Source organism: Vipera berus, assembly GCF_964194415.1.
Source record: "Vipera berus genome assembly, chromosome: 2".
Taxonomy (NCBI): Eukaryota; Metazoa; Chordata; class Lepidosauria; order Squamata; family Viperidae; genus Vipera; species Vipera berus.
The window spans coordinates 150314513-150333309 of record NC_138203.1 but is presented as its reverse complement, the minus strand read 5'-3'; the positions used below and the strand labels follow the sequence as shown (position 1 = coordinate 150333309).

At 39.6% G+C, this 18797-nt stretch overlaps 1 protein-coding gene across 11 annotated transcripts in view; it reads left to right on the top strand.

Annotated features, from left to right (window-relative positions):
- The window catches only part of LARP4 (La ribonucleoprotein 4), a 43014-nt gene that overhangs the window by 15381 nt on the left and 8836 nt on the right, over positions 1-18797 (top strand). For 9 of the 11 annotated variants that reach the window (XM_081316651.1, XM_081316643.1, XM_081316642.1 and 6 more), the window contains 7 exons: positions 2734-2837; positions 3291-3401; positions 6769-6822; positions 7571-7780; positions 10424-10527; positions 15431-15661; positions 15751-15799. In XM_081316651.1, coding sequence (XP_081172777.1) covers positions 2734-2837; positions 3291-3401; positions 6769-6822; positions 7571-7780; positions 10424-10527; positions 15431-15661; positions 15751-15799 — 863 coding nt within the window. The remainder of the gene's footprint in view (positions 1-2733; positions 2838-3290; positions 3402-6768; positions 6823-7570; positions 7781-10423; positions 10528-15430; positions 15662-15750; positions 15800-18797) is intronic. The other 2 variants (XM_081316646.1, XM_081316649.1) reach the window with 2 other exon arrangements.

Sequence of the window (18797 nt, the reverse complement as noted above, 5' to 3'; positions counted from 1 at the left end):
TCACCCTGGCTATTCCCTCCCCCCTCTTGGGTCTCCCTAGGCACTAGGCTTATGGATACTTACTTTGTGAAGATCGAGAGATCCTTCGCTTTCTTGGCTGTTTTGCTGCTTCCTTCGGTGTGTTTGCAGAGAATGGAGGCCTAAAGTAACGCAAGATCACATGAGATCTCACGCTACTGATCTCACAGTAATTTAGGCCTCTGTTCTCTGCAACAGAGAACGAAACAGAAGTTGGGGGAGAATGAACCTCCTGAAGTATGCAAAGGTCTCCCCTGGCCTCCGTTCTGAGCCTTGAAGGAGTCCTCCAAGGCCCAGAACGGACCTCCAGAAGCACCTGGCTGCTGCCCATGGCCTCCGTTCTGAACGCTGGAGGTCTTTTCCAGGCCACTGCCGCCCAGAAAGGATACTGGGGGACACTTCAGTGGGGCTCCAAAGGCCTGTTTGGGGCCTCACAGGCCTCCAGGCCACCGAGGCCATGAGCGGTGCCCACGGGCTTCCAGATGTCCGTTCTGGGCCTCGGAGGACTCCATCTGCTCTTACCAGGAGCAGTGAAAGAAACAAGCTGGAGAGGAGGCAGATCTTCACAAGGTAAGTGACCTGGCATGGCAGGATGGGGGGGAGCAATTGTGGGCCCCCAGGGGGGGGAGCATGAAGTATTTCAGTGGGTTGGGGGAGGCTTTCGGTGGTCTGAAGATGGCCTGTTCCATAACTAGGCCCCCCATGGCCTTTCCCATCCTGATACCTCATGTTCTCTTAAGGAGCTGGGTATTCGCCCATGCATTAAATTAATGAATATGTGGGCAAAAGCTGGGAGTGAATCGCGTTCAAGGTAACAGATTCACTTCTACAAATACTCGAGTTACGAATGGAATGGGCAGGCTCCATTAAATTCATAATTTGAGGACTACCTGTATTTGATATATATCTCATTTCTGTGTGAATTCTATAGTATTAGTATTCTATATGAATTTCTTATCCTGACCTTGTTATTACATAGAAATGGATATAGAGGTAGTCCTTGTTTAACAACTACAGTTGGGACCAGTTATTCTGTATTTTCCTCTCTCACCCTCCTTTGGAATGATCACTCTGGCACTGGGATTATTAACAAGAAGGGAATTGATGTTTTTATTTACTTTCTTTGACAAAAAAGGGGATGACGAAAAACAGGTCAGGTATAAGAGAGACTAACTAGATATTGCTTGCCCTCTCCCTCCCCATTTAAGCAATCTCTGCTCTACCGAGGTGAGAGAGAAAGAGAAAAAAAGCAATCTCTTTGGTACCTGGCCTATTTTTTCTCTCCCCTGCCCTGCAGAGCAAAGAGATTGGAGAGAAAGGGATTACATGAGAGCAGACACACTGGACTGTATGTACTCAGAAATGGCACCAGTGCATTCCTTTCAGTATGTATTCTCCATTGTGTGCCTGCTAACCCTCTTGTAATCCTTTCTTCTCCCATCTCTCTGGAGGTTAAAAAAAAGAAAAGATAAATCAATCCTTGTTCTGCTAATTATTGCAGACTATAGGAGACAGTGCTCATTTCCACTTCAAGGCCATTGAGCCAGTGTTGTCTGAAGAGATTTCCATGGTCATGTGGCCAAGCATGACATCACAGAACACTATTATCTCTCGAAGTGGGGAGGGAAATGAAATCAACAGCTCAGGCACAGGATCACATATACTGACTATAATAGCAACCATGTGACTGAGGCATGCTCTGAAAGTCATAAGTGCAGGCATTGGTTGTAAAACTACTTTTTCATTACTATCCTAACTTTGAATGGTTGCTGAATGAGGCAAATGATAAGTGAGGTCTACTTTGACTTACAACCAATCATGTAACACTTCCAGTTGTTATAAAACATCCCTCCCCCCACCAATAATGGTTGCATCTTGAGTAGTTGACAATTTATTTGTATGTATGACTGTTTGCCAAGTGCACCATGACCACGTGATTGCCATTTGCAATTTTTTTTCTGCCAGCTTCCCTAGAAAGTCAATGGGGAAGCCAGCAAAGAAGTTGCAAGCTGTTGCTCCCTGCCAAGAGGACTCCCTCTCATCTCTGAGGACTGGCTGAAGGAGCTCCCTACCGAGAGAAACAGAACTCCTTCAGCAGGGTGGATAAATGAAGCTTAGGTCCCAAAGGTTCAAGCTCCATTCCCACAGCCCACCAGAGAAGTTACCTTCCACCCACACAGGAGAGGTGAATTTCATCAGGGTGCAAAATGGAGCTTAGATCCTGAAGGTCCAAGCTGTGTTCAGCCCACCAGAACAGTTTCCTTCCATGCATGAGGGAGCTAATCCCAGCAAGCAGTTCTTTTGCTCTGCTTAATGACTGCAAGTAGGAATACTGGGATTGCAGCTGTTGAGTAAAGGAGTCACAAGGGCTTCTTGCTTAACTGCTTTGCTGAGAGACTGAGATTCTGGTCCCTATCCTGGTAATAAATTGAAGGCTACCTGTAGTTGATATATTTTCTAAAACAACCTAAAACTTTCACCAGTACAGAGTATTACTCCCATAAATACAAAATAGTACTTTAGTGGCATACATAAAATCTTTTGTGCCAGATGATACTATAATAGAAGAATGAGCAGAGTTGTATACATAGAGTACTAAACAGTGACCAGATAAGCATATTGTTTTAGACTAAGTTGAAATTTGAAGAAAGAGATTTTCATTCTGCTTTCTCAGTGTATTTTCAATAAACAAGAGTTCTGTTTTGTTTAATTTAGCTTCTCCTATAGTCCAAGTGGATGAGCAAGGAGAGAAAGTTAGACCAAATCATAAGCGTTGCATTATTATCCTTCGTGAGATCCCTGAAACCACACCAGTAGAGGTAAGAAGTGTCTTAACATTTATTACAAATATGGTAATATGAAAACCAGTTCATTTGCAGGATAATAACCAGTAGGCTAAAGTAGTGCTTATATTTGATACAAATTTGCAACAGAGATGATAATGTATTTGAGCTAGAGATTGGAGAGAACAGAAATATTTGGCTATGATTGTACTTTTAAAATATCTGTATTGTTTACTGCATTCTTATAGCAAGCATTCTCATGTAATGGCCCTTTAAAAAAGATGTCACATCAGCTTTGCTAGTTGTAAAGAATGATGACTTTTTCTTAGCTGAATAGAGTAATTTTTTTAAAACTAAAAACTAAAATAAAAACAGTAATTTTCAAGCGATTGTTGCAGAAATTAAAATCCCCTCCAGCATGGACAGGATTTTTTTTAAACATAATTGTTAACATAATTCACTGAAATAGTTTTTATATATTTAATCCAGGAGGTAAAAGCACTGTTTAAGAATGAAAGCTGCCCCAAAGTTATAAGTTGTGAATTTGCTCACAATAACAACTGGTACATTACATTCCAGTCAGATACTGACGCGCAGCAGGTAAGAATATTGTGCGTTCTAAATTTCATTGCACTAATGAATTCTACTTTTTTCTAGGGTCTCAGATAAGTCAAAGCAGTTTGGAATTCCTGATTTTAAATATATCAGTTTAATAAAAATAGATTGTATTTATAAATTCAGAAACATAGGCAGAGTGACAGCATCATGAAATTGATCTTAATAAAGCATACGAAAGAATTACTTTCATAAGACTATTGAGTAAATGACCTACTCTTAACCAGTAGCACATATGGAAACATGTTCTTGCCATTCAAGCATGTTCTCGTACAGTTAATCTGAAAGTGGTTGGAAATATTTTGGTGTTTGATCTCTTCAGTGTGGCAAGAAATCCTTTTGTTGCCCAAAGCTTGCAGCTGGAAGCGCAAACGTAATTGTTTGTTCCTCTGCTCTTCATAGAAATTCTTTTATTAAACAGGGACATTGAATTTTAGACTCTTTCAGCATTTCTATAGACTGCTGCTCTTCAAATTAGGTTCAAAAATTTCTGCAGCTCTACAGATGTGCTGGTATTTGCAGCTTTGAAAATGAAATTATTTAGAATTTGGGCAAATCAAGATTTTTGTTAAACCAAACCAAACAAAACTCCTATTTCTAGGAAATGTCTTTGCTGTATTACAGTCCTGTTTGATATGACCTGTTATATTTTGTACTTTCTTTGAATCTCACTAATGGGTTTATTTCATTCTGAAATTTTGTTTAGTTTAGTTGAAAAGTAGTAGTCTGAACTATATATCTAAAACCAACTCCACCAAAATTCTGATTTTTGTTATTCTGATGACCTTGTGAGGATGTTTTGTTTTACATTTTGATCTGAGATTTTTCTTCCATTCTCTAAAAGCAAGCAAAATAACCTGTGTTAATCTGTAGTTTTAAACAGATTCTTGGTTTTCTCTCCTAGCCCCCCCCCCAGAATTGTCAGAATTGCTTATTATAGACATACAGGATCAATTACTTTGACTCTATTCCTGGTTGTTTAATCTTTTATCTTATTTCATTGTTCGACAAAGTGATTGAACTAATAGACCAGCGAAATATTGTGGACGTAGTATATTTAGACTTCAGTAAGGCATTTGATGAAGTAGAGCACAACCTACTCCTTGGTAAGCTAGAAAAAGGTGGAATAGACAGCATCACCACCAGATGGATCTGTGTAGCTGGTTGGCAAAATGTACTCAAGTAGTCCTCAACGGCACTATATCCACATGGAGAGAAGTAAGCAGTGGTGTACCATAACATTCTGTCTTAGGCCCAGTACTCTTCATTATCTTCATCAATGACTTAGATGAGGGAATTGAAGGGGAACTCATCAAATTTGCAGATGACACCAACCTGGCAGGACCAGCCAACACCCCAGAAGACAAACTCAGTATCCAAAAAGATCGTGACAAACTTGAACAATGGGCCCTATCCAACAAAATGAGTTTCAATGTGGAGGAAAATAAAGTTTTACATTTGGGTAGGAAAAATCAAAGTTACAAATACAGATTGGGCAAGACCTGGCTTAAAAACTGTAACAGTGACAGGGACCTTGGACTCCTAGTGGATGATCACTTAACCATGAGCCAGCACTGTGCAGCAGCAGCCAAAAAAGCTAATATAATCTTGGGTTGTATAAATAGAATCAAGATCATGTGAGATATTAGCTTTATAAAACCCTAGTAAGACCACACCTGGAATACTACAGCCAATTTTGGTCACCATATCACAAAAAAGATGTTGAGAGTTTGGAAAAAAATTCAGAGAAGAGCAACTAAGATGATCAAAGGCCTGGAGACTAAAACATACGAAAAACGGCTGCGGGACCTCAGTTTGGCTAGTCTAAAGAAAAGAAATAGGGGAGACATGATAGCAGTATTCCAGTATTTGAGGGCTGCCACAAAGAAGAGGGGGTCACGTTATTTTCCAAAGCACCAGAGGGCAGGACAAGAAACACTGGTTGGAAACTGATCAAAGAGAGAAGCAACCTGGAATTAAGGAGAAACTTCCTGACAGAACAGTTAACCAGTGGAATAGCTTGCCCCCCAGAAATCGTAGGTGCTCCATCACTGGAGATTTTTAAAAAGAGGCTAGTCAGTCATGTATCTGAGATGGTATAGGTTCTCCTGCTTGAGCAGGGGGCTGGACTAGAAGACCTCCAAGGACCCTTCCAGTTCTATTCTATTCTATTTTACAGGGTTCCAACCTCCACTGATTCATACCTCCTTCCAATTTCACCAAAATCATGTAAAATGGTAAAGAATTTGAAATCTTAAATTGTCTGCACTCCATTTGGGCCATACTATCCAAGCCTAGCAAACAGTACCTACACTGATTGCAGCCCATTAATTGTTGCTTAATCCTACCTAAGACTCCCTGATACCATCTATCCCAGCAAAAATTCTATTTCCTCCACTTTCAGTATTCCAAAAGCTAAGGACATTGATGATTGTAAGCAGCTAGGTCAGGGGTAGGAAACCGTGGCTCTTTTATGACTTGTGGACTTCAACTCCCAGGATTCCTGAGCCTTCTGGGAGTTGAAGTCCACGAGTCATAAAAGAGCCAAGGTTGCCGACCCCTGAGCTAGGTGATTGTAATGAGTCAGTAAATGGCAGATGATGTGCCACTGCACGCATTGGTGTTTTCCAAAAGCCCAAATGAAATTCTTCCTGTCCAAGGATGACAGCTCTTCCACTTTCTTTAGCCCCCAAGTTCTCAGCAAGAACAACTTGTGTTCATCTGAAAGGTGAAATCAGAACTCCCCAGCTGGTTGGTGTTGAGAGAGACTCCACTCAGAGGACTTTAACATGCCTGAATGTCAGACCATATATACAACTTATTTGTAAAATGTAATGTATCACCCATTCAGCTTGGTTAGACATTATGTGTTCAATCTCAGACACAATGCTGGTTCTTCCTTTGGCAAAATTATGCTTTCCTTTGCCCTCCCGTTTGCCATCGGATAAAATTCCAGAACTTACAGATGCATTAGTTTTGAATACATTGATGACATTGATTTGCAATTAAAGGTAAGTAGCTGATGTTTTATCATTTATCTGTATATTGTTTTGCACAGGTCTTTACTTCTGGGATGTGATTCATAACTTTAAAGAGAATTACTGTTTGTTTTTTAAGAAAAATCTACGTATAATTTTTGAGAAAAATGTTTCAGAAAATATGGGGAAGCAAGGTGGTGTATAATTTTCTTAACACTTTAATAAATACAACAAATTTGAAATGTTGCAAAAGTAACAAAAGAGTGCTGTAGAGTTACTTATATTTCAGCTTGAAATCGATCCTGGAAGTTCTTTAATGTTTTTAAAAATCCTTTTATACTGATCTGTCATTGGATATTTTTATATCTATACAGGCTTTTAAATATTTACGGGAAGAAGTTAAAACCTTTCAGGGCAAGCCAATAATGGTAAGCTTTATTCTCGCATGTATACCTCAAGTTATAGTTTAATACTTAAACAGTACTATTAGATGTTCATTAGTATCATTATCATAACCTTTATGATTGTCTTTCTAAAGGGTGTCATAGATATAATATTCTGAAGGACCAACTTCAGTTCAGGTTTAATTCAAAATTAACCTTGTTAGGGTTAACTATTAATAAGACTACAAAGGATTATTTCTCACATAATTTTGTGGGAAGAGTAATCTTGTCATGGTAGAATCTTGATAAAAATTGAACATGGGGAGAGACTAAGAAAAGACATCTTTTTGTTCCAGACAATTTAGATTTTGTTCCAGACAATTTTAATTTAGAACAATTAATCAGTGGAACAACCTGTTAGCAGGAGGTTGGACTAGGTGACCTCCAAGGTCCATCATCATCATCATCATCATCATCATCATTATTATTATTATTATTATTATTATTATTATTATTATTATTATTATTATTGAAAAGTATTAAACTGAACTGCAGTTGCTGCCAAGATATTCTGCAAAATAGCTCAGCAAAGAATCTAATTGGGTTGCAGAAATAATCAATAATTAATTTGAATTGCCATTTTTAATTGCAAATCCTAAAATTTTAACAAAAGGTAAAAGTTACAGACTAACCTGTTTGGAAACTGATGAAATACAAATAATAACATTTGTGTCCTGTAATGGTCTTTATACCTGGTATGATAAATATAGCCTAGTTTAAATTTCTTAAACAGGCCAGGATAAAAGCCATCAACACATTTTTTGCAAAGAATGGTTACCGAGTAGTGGATTCCAGCGTTTATGTTCAACCTGTTCAAACACAAGCACAGTTTGCCTCACCACTGTTCATGCAGCCTATATACAGTCCTCAGCAGTACTCCATCTATAGTATTGTGCCTCAGACATGGTCTCCAAACCCTGCACCTTATTTTGAAACACCACTGGTAAGTACTTAACGTTTGTGCTTTGCAGTGTTTGCTTTATTTCAAAAGATATATCTACATCTTAAACATTACCAAGTCCCCTGTCCTATAATGAACATAATTTGACCCTCATACAGCATTTAATTGATGTTTGAATTGCATATTGTATTTTTTGTGGCTTGGGAAGGAGAAAACTGATAATTACAGGAATTATACATAGTCACTTAAATTCCAAATAGAAAATATTTATGCTTATAGCTAAGTGGGGTTTCCAGAAGTGTTGAACTATATTAAAAGAGCCTTGGTGGAGCAGTGGCTGATGCCTCCTTAAGTAACACCAGCTGCCTGCAATTATTGCAGGTTCGCATCCCACCAGGCTCAAGGTTGACTCAGCCTTCCATCCTTCCGAGGTAGGTAAAATGAGGACCCAGATTGTTGGGGGCAATAAGCTGACTTTGTAATAATGCCGCTTGAGGTGTGTGTGAAAGCCCTAACAAGCAGGCATATACATAGAATGAAGGCTACTGCTAAGCTTGTAAGCCACCCTGAGTCTTCGGAGAAGGGCGGGATATAAATGTAATAAAAATAAAATAAATAAATAAATATTAGATTGGCAGTGCAAACTAGTTGGCAGACAAAAGCCTTCTTTACAAATTCGGGATGCTACCCAGAAGCTAAAATATGGTGGCATAAATTAATCATTATCAAATATATAAAACAACTATTTTTATTACAGGTAGTCCTCGACTTACAACAGTTCATTTAGTGAGTGTACAAAGTTACAACAGCACTGAAAAATGTGACTTATGACCATTATTCAAAGCTGCAACCTTTGCAGCATCACCATGATCATATGATCAAAATTCAGATGCTTGTCAACTAGTTCCTACTGTGTTTTCCTGAAAGCCAAAAATAAGCCCTAGCCTGACTTTTACATGTGTGCCAAATATAAGCCCTACCCCCAAAATAAGCCCTACTTATGAACCTCCCCACTCCATTGCACCTGGTTGCACAAGGTGGGCAAAATCAAGCTACATTGGGGATGGGGGGGTGGAGCTGCCCCATGTACCACCCACTTACCTTAGGACAGTTGTAGCCAGGTCTCCCATGCCCTGACACCTGCCTCACCGGCCCACTTCTTTGGCGGCTGCTCATCACTGCTTGTGTGCGTAGACCCCGACTTCTATTTTGCCTTCTGGAAAGGCCTCTGCAGCCAAGAAACAAACTCCAGATTGACACGGATGGTACCCCCTGCCTCTGTTTTGCCATCAGAAACCTTCGGAAAGGCCTCTGTAGCCAAGAAATGAGCTCTGGATTAATGTGTGTGGCATCCCCCAGCCTCCGTTTCATCGTCAGGCTTTCTACGCGTGTCAATCCGGAGCTCGTTTCTCAGCTGCAGAGGCCTTTCCTGAAGGCCTCTGAGGGGGAAATGGAGGCTGGGGCTGACCGGTGTGAGCGGCCACAAAAGAAGTGGGCTGGCAAGGCAGGTGTCGGGACATGAGAGGCCTGGCTGCGGCAGTCCTAAGTGGGTAAGACATCCCCTGAAAATAAGACTTGGTGCCTCTTTTGGAGGCAAAAAAATAGACCAGGTCTTATTTTTGGGGAATCACAGTACTTACGACTGTTGCTGTCTCCCAAGGTCATGTGACCCCTTTGCAACCTTCTGAAAGCAAAGTCATTGGGAACCTAGATCCACTTAACCACCAGGTTACTAATTTATCAACTGCAGTGATTCACTTAATTATGACAAGAAAGGTGGTAAAATAGGGTAAAATTCACTTAACAAATGTCTCACTTAACAGAAATTTTGGGCTCGATTATGGTTGTAAGTCAAGGACTCTGTATTGGTAGAACTCTAATAGAAAATAAAGTTAGATCAGTATTAATAGTGAATATAATAAAATGCAGTTTGCATTGCCCTAATTTTGTATTTTTGAACTGTTTAAATATTGGAACTCCATAGGGTTGATGATTCCAAAACAAAAGCTTGTGTTTCATGAGCAGGTGTTTATTTTAAATGATAATCTGGTTTGCATTTATCTTTTGACTGCATTGTTATATCAATATTTTAAAAATACTTTCCAAAAGTAATAAATTGGAGGACACCTCCAACCAGTGTATAGGCATCCAATGCTATATTGTAGCACCAATTATTGTGGAAATTATACAGGTGTAATTGAAAGAGGTAGTCCTTGATTTTGACTGTAATGGAGTCTGGAATTTATGTTGTAAGTCATGACAGTCAAGCCTCTCACGTGACCAACTGAAAAGTATGGTCTTTCTTGCAGCAGTCTTTATGCTAATGCTGTAGTCATAAAATGAATCCATTCATTCCTATGGGCAGTTTTTGCTCGAAACCAGCAAAAGCATAGTAAATTGCAGTCATGTGACTGCAGAATGCTGTAAGTGGCCGTAAAGGTGTACCGGTTTCCAAGTGCCTGGAATTTGATCATGTGACCATGGTGGGAATACGCTGTTAGTACTCCAGAACTGGATCATAAGTAGCTTTTAGAAGATTGTATCGTAACCGTGACCATTCATTAAGCAAGGCTGCCTGTACTTCCTTGGTTTTAGGTGTGCATCTGTTAAAATTACAGTTCTGAAAATTTGTATTCAGTTATTTGTTTGCAGTGAATCTCATGATATATGTCATGCTTACTTCAGGCTCCGTTTCCGAATGGTGGATTTCTGAATGGCTTCAGTTCACCAGGTTCATACAAGACAAATACTGCAGCATTGAGTATAGGTCGCCCATTCCATAGAAATCGGTAAGGAAAGTTGATGCCAACATTTTTGGAAAGTAGACTTCTGTGTTGATGTTGGACAGTCACCAAACTGGTTCAATAAAAGTGTGGTTATTTTATCCATGCTCATACGTGAATTCCTGTCAACTCCTGCTTCAGTTTTATATGTGCATTATATTTTCTTCAGTTTTATATTTTATTTTCTTCATATCTAAAAGTAGTTTTGTTAAAATCTACAAGAAATTTAGTTGCGTTTTGAAATTACCGGGTGCAAAAAAAAGCTTTGTTTTGGATTTTTTTTAATCTGCATAATATGTTTGATGAGAAGAATCATTTTTAACTTGTGGCAATATTTTGGTCTATATTTGTTTTAATCTAAAACTAACTTCATTTCTTTTTAGTTAATTTCTTTTTTTTATTGAAAAGTTTTACAATACATTTTATCTTTAACAAAACAAAACAAAACCCCTCCCAACCCCCTCCCCTCCCACCCCCTTCCCACTCCCCAACCCTCCCCAGCCCCTCCCTCCCTTCCCCCTCCCCCCTCCCCGACTTCCCAGAGCTAAGTACAGGGTATAAGAATACAAAAAATCATAATCTGCCTTATGCAAACAATCATAAACTATTAAAACTATCGCACTTTAACTCATATAAATTAACTCCAAACAGTATAAATATCACATCAATAATTATTCAAATGCTGGATAATACTTTTTAGTCCCATATTTACTCCATAGTATCTCTCTGTTGCAAATAGTCTTTCAGGTACACTGAAGTCTTTGCCATATCCTCCAAATTGAAAACTTTACAGTCCATTCTTCTATAATCGGTAGTTCTTCCTTTTTACTAAAAATCTTACTGCCGTAGTTAAATTCAACATCCACTTGATATCCACAACAATAGTGTCAATAAAAATACCCAGTAAAAACAATTACAGACAAAACAAATTTACATCAATCATTAAAAAAACCAATTTTCTATTCTTCTTTCCAGCTGGGCTTTAAATTTCCATACTAAAACCAAGTTTATGCAATCTTTCCTTCTCTTAATATATTATACAGCTTCAAGTACCATACATTACTTTCCAAACTTAAAATTTTTTATATGTAATCACATCATTTTTATATTTTCTATTACGTGTTTCATTATTGCCCATAAAAGTAGCTTACAAGTTAGCTTTCATCTATAGTTTTTCCCAAACTTGCAACAGAGCATGTCACAAAGTATATACCTTAAACACATTATCCACCTTCTTATCACACAATAGATATACATACCAACCAAATAGCAAATCATAACCTTCAAAATTTCAGTACTACAATTCTTCCCAATCAAGTTTTCATAATTATCTTAAAATTAAAACATAAAATATTACAAAACATAATTATTTTATATAACTCTACATTTGTGGGTGAAAAATATATCCCAAAATGTTTAACCCTTTTAACAATTTCAATTCCCGTTTACTCCTCTAAAACCACCCTTTATAATCCTTATTGCATTATTATCTCCTTCAGTTCTGCAATTAAATCTTCAGGCTTGTCTCGTTCGTCTAGAAGCAGCACGCCTCTTCCAATTTCTGGCCTCCTCCAGTGACACTGAAATTTGATCCACTCCTGTAACTTTTTCATCTGTCTGCATTGTTCCTTCAGCACCTTGTAGATTCTCTCTGTGTCGTTGAGACTCTCTCACCTTTCTTCTTTGTAGATTCCAAAAGTGGTATGGGGGCTGCTTTTAAAACATTACTGTAAAAATCATGTGCCTGAATCACCGCAGTAAGACGATGCCTCATACCTTCATAGGTCACCACCATACCCACTGGTATCTCCCATCTAAACTTGATATCACGTCGTCTCAATTCTTGTGTCAAAAAAGCAAATTCCTTCCTTTTTCTTAAAATTCTTGGAGGGATCTCTTTTAAAATCAAGACTTCTTGCTCAGCAATTACAAATTCAATGTTGTAGGAGGCTTGAATAACCTCATTTCTAATCACTCTCTTTGTAAAATAAACCACCACATCTCTGGGTAATTTCCTTTGTCTTGCAATCCACGAATTAACACGGAAAATTTTATCTATATCTTCCATTATTTCATCTGCTGGTCGCCCCAGCACCTCTTCCAGAGCCTCAGAAACTATTTTCTTCAAATTTTCTTTAGGATCTTCTTTTAAGCCTCTAATCCTTACAGCAAACTCCATCTGATAATACTGTACCGAGGTCAAATCACAATCAATTTTCTCTACCACATTTTCAGTTTCTGTCATTTTTACTTCCAGTCTAGTTTCATTTTGACTGAGATCTTCCACTCTTTCATCCAAATTCTCAATACATATAGCCATGCCTTGAAATGCAGATAAAATGTCTGCTCTTATTTCTGTTAGTTTCTCTGTAATCTTTTCATCCATAACCTCAGCTAGTTTTTCTGTTAACTTCTCCTCCAGCTTTTTATCCATTATCTCAGCAAATTGTTGCAATTGCTTTTCCATAATCTCTTGCATCACATTCTGCAAATCTTTAACTGTAAGGGCTGATGCAAATACGGGTGCAGGGGGCAATAAGGCTTGCAACAAAGACTGCTGCACCAGAGCAGGAACTTTAGAAGATATAGCCGCCATTTTCACCCACTATTGTCTGCTACGCACTTCCACTTTCAAGCTCAGCAAAGTCCATTGAGTTAAAGATCAAAAGACCATTTTCACCTAAATCTCCTGTATCGCTCTGCCTGCGTCCTCGTTCTCCAAAGTTCTTTCTTGCTAGCAGGGATGGTTGCGGACGCCCTGTTCTGCTCCAAAAAGCCCGGAGCAGAAGTGCCTCGCAGTCCGGAGCATGCCCAGGCTTCGGGGGGGCTCAATCCTTCAGCCGCCAAAACTTTTAAGTTCTGGCGGCCCCGGAGAGCTCTACCCCTACCTGGGTGCTCGCCCCCTCCTCTTCTCCCGAGGAGGGGGCTTCCGAGCCGCCGAAACAGCTGATCAGCGCTGTTTTCGGCGGCTCTACGGAGCCGCAGGGCTGACAGCCTAAGAATGGCTGCCTCCGGTGACGCCTTGCCATCCGGAAGTTCTTTTTAGTTAATTTCATTATGGTAGTTATGATACCCAAATCATTCTTTTCTTTTTAAGCATGTTCTGACAACAGGTCATTTTAAGAAAATATTTTTGAAACATTTTTTCTCAAACTGAAAATTCTTCATCTGGTAATTGCTTATAGAATTTGTTTTCTTATTTTCCCCAAGAAGTAAATTTTCACAGCTATGCTAATTATTTGTTGCATTATTTTGTAACCCTGACAGGGGTGGTATCATTGAGACAAGATGATGCAGAAACAGAATGAATAGATAAATGAATGGTGGCAGAAAGAAAATAACACCAGTTCTTTAAAAACTCTCTTTAAGTTGTAAAAGAACTTCAGTAAAGCAGTTAGAAACTGTGCTCACATTTTTCAGTTTGAGATTGCAATACATAAGTTTGGCAGTTCCCTACCCATGTATATCATTGACATTTAATCATAGAATTGCTTGTTTTGGACCAAGAGTTTGGTGGATTGAGGCAGGAGGGAATCCCAGAATGTGCCAAATAGGCATGTTAAACTTTGGAGAGACAAATGTTCCTGCAATATTATAAGGTCAAAGCACATTTTTAAAAAGCCTGCCCTTGACAGCTTGGCAGAGTTTTCTTTTCTCTTTCAGTGCAGTGATGTGCTATTTCAGATCTGCTTAAGAATCCTTGATAAAGGATTGGAACTCTGCATTGGAACTTTTTAAGGAGGAAAAAATAGATTTGTTTTGTTTTATCCTATGAACAGAAAGCCCTCAACTTACGACCACAGCTGAACCCAAAATTTCTGTTGCTAATGAGATATTTGTTAAGTAGGTTTTCCCTCATTTTACAACCTTTCTTGCCACAGTTGTTAAATGAATCACTGTGGTTATTAAGTTAGTAACACTGTTATTAAGTGAATGTGGTTTTCCCATTGACATTGCTTGTGAGAAGTCTGCAAAAGGTGATTGCATCACCTCAGGACATGCAAATGTCAAATATGTGCCAGTTGCCAAGCGCCCATATTTTTATTACATGACCATGGGAATGCTACAATGGTCGTGTGAAAAATATGTGACATTTTATCAGTGCTGTAGTAACTTCAAACAGTCACAAATGGTTGTAAGTCGAGGACTACCTGTTCGTATCAATCAACAGTAAGTTTCATTATTATACCACCAAATAAGGATGGTGGGAAGGTAAATACAGACCCTTGGTTGTCTAAAATTTAGATGGCTGTCCAACCTCCAAATGAAAAAAAGGAAGCATTTGATTATTATTCCTTAAATTCAACTCTAACTAGAAGAGGAAATGAAAATGAAATAAATGTGAGAATATTTATTTGAATTTAAGAAAGGAATGGACAAGATTGTAAGACAAAATGGAGAGAGTGTATGTAATATGAAAAGGTATACACTCTGTGTAATCTCTTTAATATCCATAGCAATAGTCTTGTTTTACGCAGTTGTAACTTAAAGTGCATTGCTTAGGTCCAAGAAAGGTTTTTTTGATGGGAAACATTTTTGGAAATTGTTAGTTTTACTGAATATTGTTCTGTTTTTACTGAAAACTCATCTGTATTTTATGATTCATTTCTATTGATAAGATACTGGTTTTATTGTTATCTATCTGTGTCAGCATTAAGTTAATAATACATTTATAAATTAATTAGGGAAGAGTTGTGGTTGGATAGTACCATTTAGGAATTGATTTGGAGAAATGTGCTTGCCACTTGTTGACAAACAGATCTACCAGTATGTAGTTACAATCAGCAAAAAAATGTTGGCCCATTTCCTTGATTCTTAGAACATCAACTTCCTCTGAGGTCTTTAGGGAAATTTATGTGTGTTGTAGCAAGAATTTATAGAGTCACTTTTTTTTAATATGTCACTCCAGTGTGAAGTCTCATTTCCGGTTGTCAAATAGTTCAGAACACTCATCAGAAGGACCCGCCACACTCGGTGTTTCAGTAGGTGATGGACACTTGCATAGAACCACTTTACGAAATTTTCAGCCTGAGCGCCAAGCAAGTACACTATCAGGACATCAAGAGCCAAGCTACACACAGAAGGAGTCTCAAGTTACTCACGTAGAACAAAATGGTGATTTTGGCATGGGAAGAGGCAGGTAAGGTCTTTGTATGATTATGTCATTAATTCATATCACATAATAAACATAAAACATATTCACGGAAGCTTTTCTTTGCTAATTTGCAGAAGAAACATTTTCAGAGGTCGGAGGAGACGGGATGATGAAAGGCTATCAGTAAGTGTTTACTTTTACTGCAGTCATGTCAGTCACCAGCTATTGAGAATGATGTTAGCGTGGTCTTCTGGTGCTAGAAGACCATGCTAACAGAATTGTATGTGAATTTTAAAAAATATGTTACAATGTAAAAGATTTTGCACTATAAATTGGACTACAATAAGTATTCAGGAAATGAAACTTAACTTTAAGTATCAAATATCTTTTTTCTGTTTGTTAAATGTTCATTTATATGGCTGCAGAAGCATTATCACAAAAGCAAAGAAATCCATCTTATATGTGTTTGAAGTTATGATGGAAACCCCCCCCCCCAAAAGGTTCTTATATCCCTATTTTGAAGTTCCCATGACTGCATGTACACACAAACAGCACACACATCCTGTGGCCACATGATTGTATTTTGAGCACTTGGGAACCACTTCACCTTTACAATCATTTGCAGCATCCCATGGTCATGTGATCAGTTTTTTTATGGTTTTTGCAGCGTCCATTGTTTTACTTGTGATTTGTACCAAAAAAACTCCATTCGGTAAACCAGATTAGCGTACTGACCATGTTTGCTTAACAACAGCTTACAACCGTAACTGTGCTCAATTAAGGTTATAAGTCAAGAATTACCTGTATTCCGTAATGCAGATATAACCATAATACCAGACTTAACAGCCGAGTCGCTTGATAGACAGCATATGAATTTAATAAATAATAAATAAACCAGTGATAGTCTAGAACAGGGGTCCCCAACCTTTCTGGGTTAGTCCTGGGTGGTGGTGGTGGAGGCGCCTTTACACTTGGGAGCACACGCACATGCGAAAGGAGCCACATGCGCATGAATGGGGCTGTGATTGCATGTGCGATGCAAATAGGACCACAAGCGCCTGGGTGATGCTTGGGCAACGCTAGCGCCTATGCATTGCCGCAATGGTAGCACGAGTGGGGATATTGCGCTTGCAGCAACAATAGCACTGACATGACACCACGACAATAGCGCAAGTGGAATGCGCTCATAGCAATGCTAGTGCCTGCAAGACACGGCATTGCTAGTGCCTGCGAGACGGCATGACGCTAGCATGTGTCGGGAGTGCTCGTGGCAATGCTAGCTCCCGCCTGATGCTCACAGCATTGATAGCCTCCGGGCAGTACTGTGACTAGTGCGAGTGGGAGGGTGCGAGTGCACACACGTGCGCTGACCAGCCATTCACGTGGCCCAGGGGCCAACAGCCCATGGCCCGTTAGTGGGCCACAGACCACAGGTTGGTGACCCGTGGTCTAGAATCAGTTTCTAAGCACCATCAATTTCTACTTAAGCTTTCATTGAACGAACTGAGCCTTTATGTCAGGGGTGTCAAACTCAATTTCATTGAGGGCCGCATCAGCATTGCGGTTGCCCTCAGGGGGCCGGGTGAGTGTGGCCTGGGTGGGCGTGGCCCTCTGGGTGGGTGTGGATAGAGTGCGTATGGCCTACTGGGTGGGCGTGGCCAGCTCTACATCGTTCCCATCAAGGGTGCCTATGGGGGCCTGGGCAGGAGTGGGACAGATCGGAGGGTCTCTGGGCCAGGGCCAAGGCAGCGGGGGCCGTTCCCTCACTGTTTCCAGGATGGCTTCGAGGGCCGCATGAAACCACTTCGCGGGCCGCATCCGGCCCCCGGGCCTTGTGTTTGACATGTTTGCTTTATGTAATTGTAAGAAGTTATAGCCAGGCAAAATAAAGTTGCTTTGGGGTCAGAAAATCCGGGAGTTTGAACTTACTTCCAAAATATGTATTTCTGGATTCATGACCTATATTTGTGTGATTGTTCCTGTACTACTAAAGCCTCTCCAGCATGTTTCAAACAGGTTAATATGTCATTGTCAACTTTTTAGGCAAAGATAAGCGATAGTATTTCAGGTTGAGTTCCACAGAATTGTCCATTGTGAATCAGAAAGTGTAACAGTGAGGCCTGTTTCCTGTTAGAAGTATTCAGACTCATGAGTTTAGAGATTCAATGTTTCAGTGCCCCAGAAAATGTTTTTTTTTCCTTGAATGCAATGATGTAGCAGTTCTGTAGATGATATGATAGTTTCCTAGAATGAATTATTTTGGAACAGGAAATGGTTCGGCAGGATCTGAACAGATCAGAACACCTGAGTTGACCCATTCTCTAGGACAGGGCTTTTCAGCCTTTTCACAGATTGTACCACTTTTAGGATATGGCAATATTTGAGTACACCAGTCACCTAGCAAGGTGTCAAAAACTTGATGACCCCCCCCAAAAAAACCCTGATAAAGTACAAGTCGTCCTTGACATACAACAGTTGGCTTAATGATTGTTCGAAGTTACAATGGCATTGAAAAAAGTGACTTATGACCATTTTTCACACTTATGACTGTTGCAGCGTCCCCAGGGTCATGTGATTTACATTCAGATGCTTGGCAACTGATTCATACTTAAGATGGTCACAGTGTTCCAGGGTCATGTGATCCCCTTTTGCAACTTTTTCACAAGCGAAGTCAATGGCTGGGGCAGGGGGCATGGCCGGCATCGCACAGGTTGCAGGGCGCCTGTGGGAGGTGCGGGCGGGGATTTGGGGGGGATCTGTGGGTCTCTAGTGGAGGGGTGGGTGGGACTGGGGTAAGTGCCAAGGCATGGTCCACCTGAGGAGCCTCGCCGTCCCTCTTGGGCTACGCAGGGGACTCCTGGATAGTGGCGTACCACTGGTTGAAAAGCCCTGCTCTAGGAGAATAAAAGAAAAAAGAATTTTCCAAGAAAAAAGAGTATATTTGTCATTGGAATGATGAATTTAGCACATTAGCAATAAACTTAGACTTATGTACTACTTCATAGTGCTTTACGGCACTATGAAGTAGTACATATAACAGTATAACCTGTTATATTGACGATAAAGAAACTAGAGAAGATATAAAATGGGAAGACACGGGGGAAGTGTCATTGGAACTCAATTTGCTATAATTCAGTTCAAGTAATATACAAGAAGTTCCTTAGGATTGTAATCTTGAAGT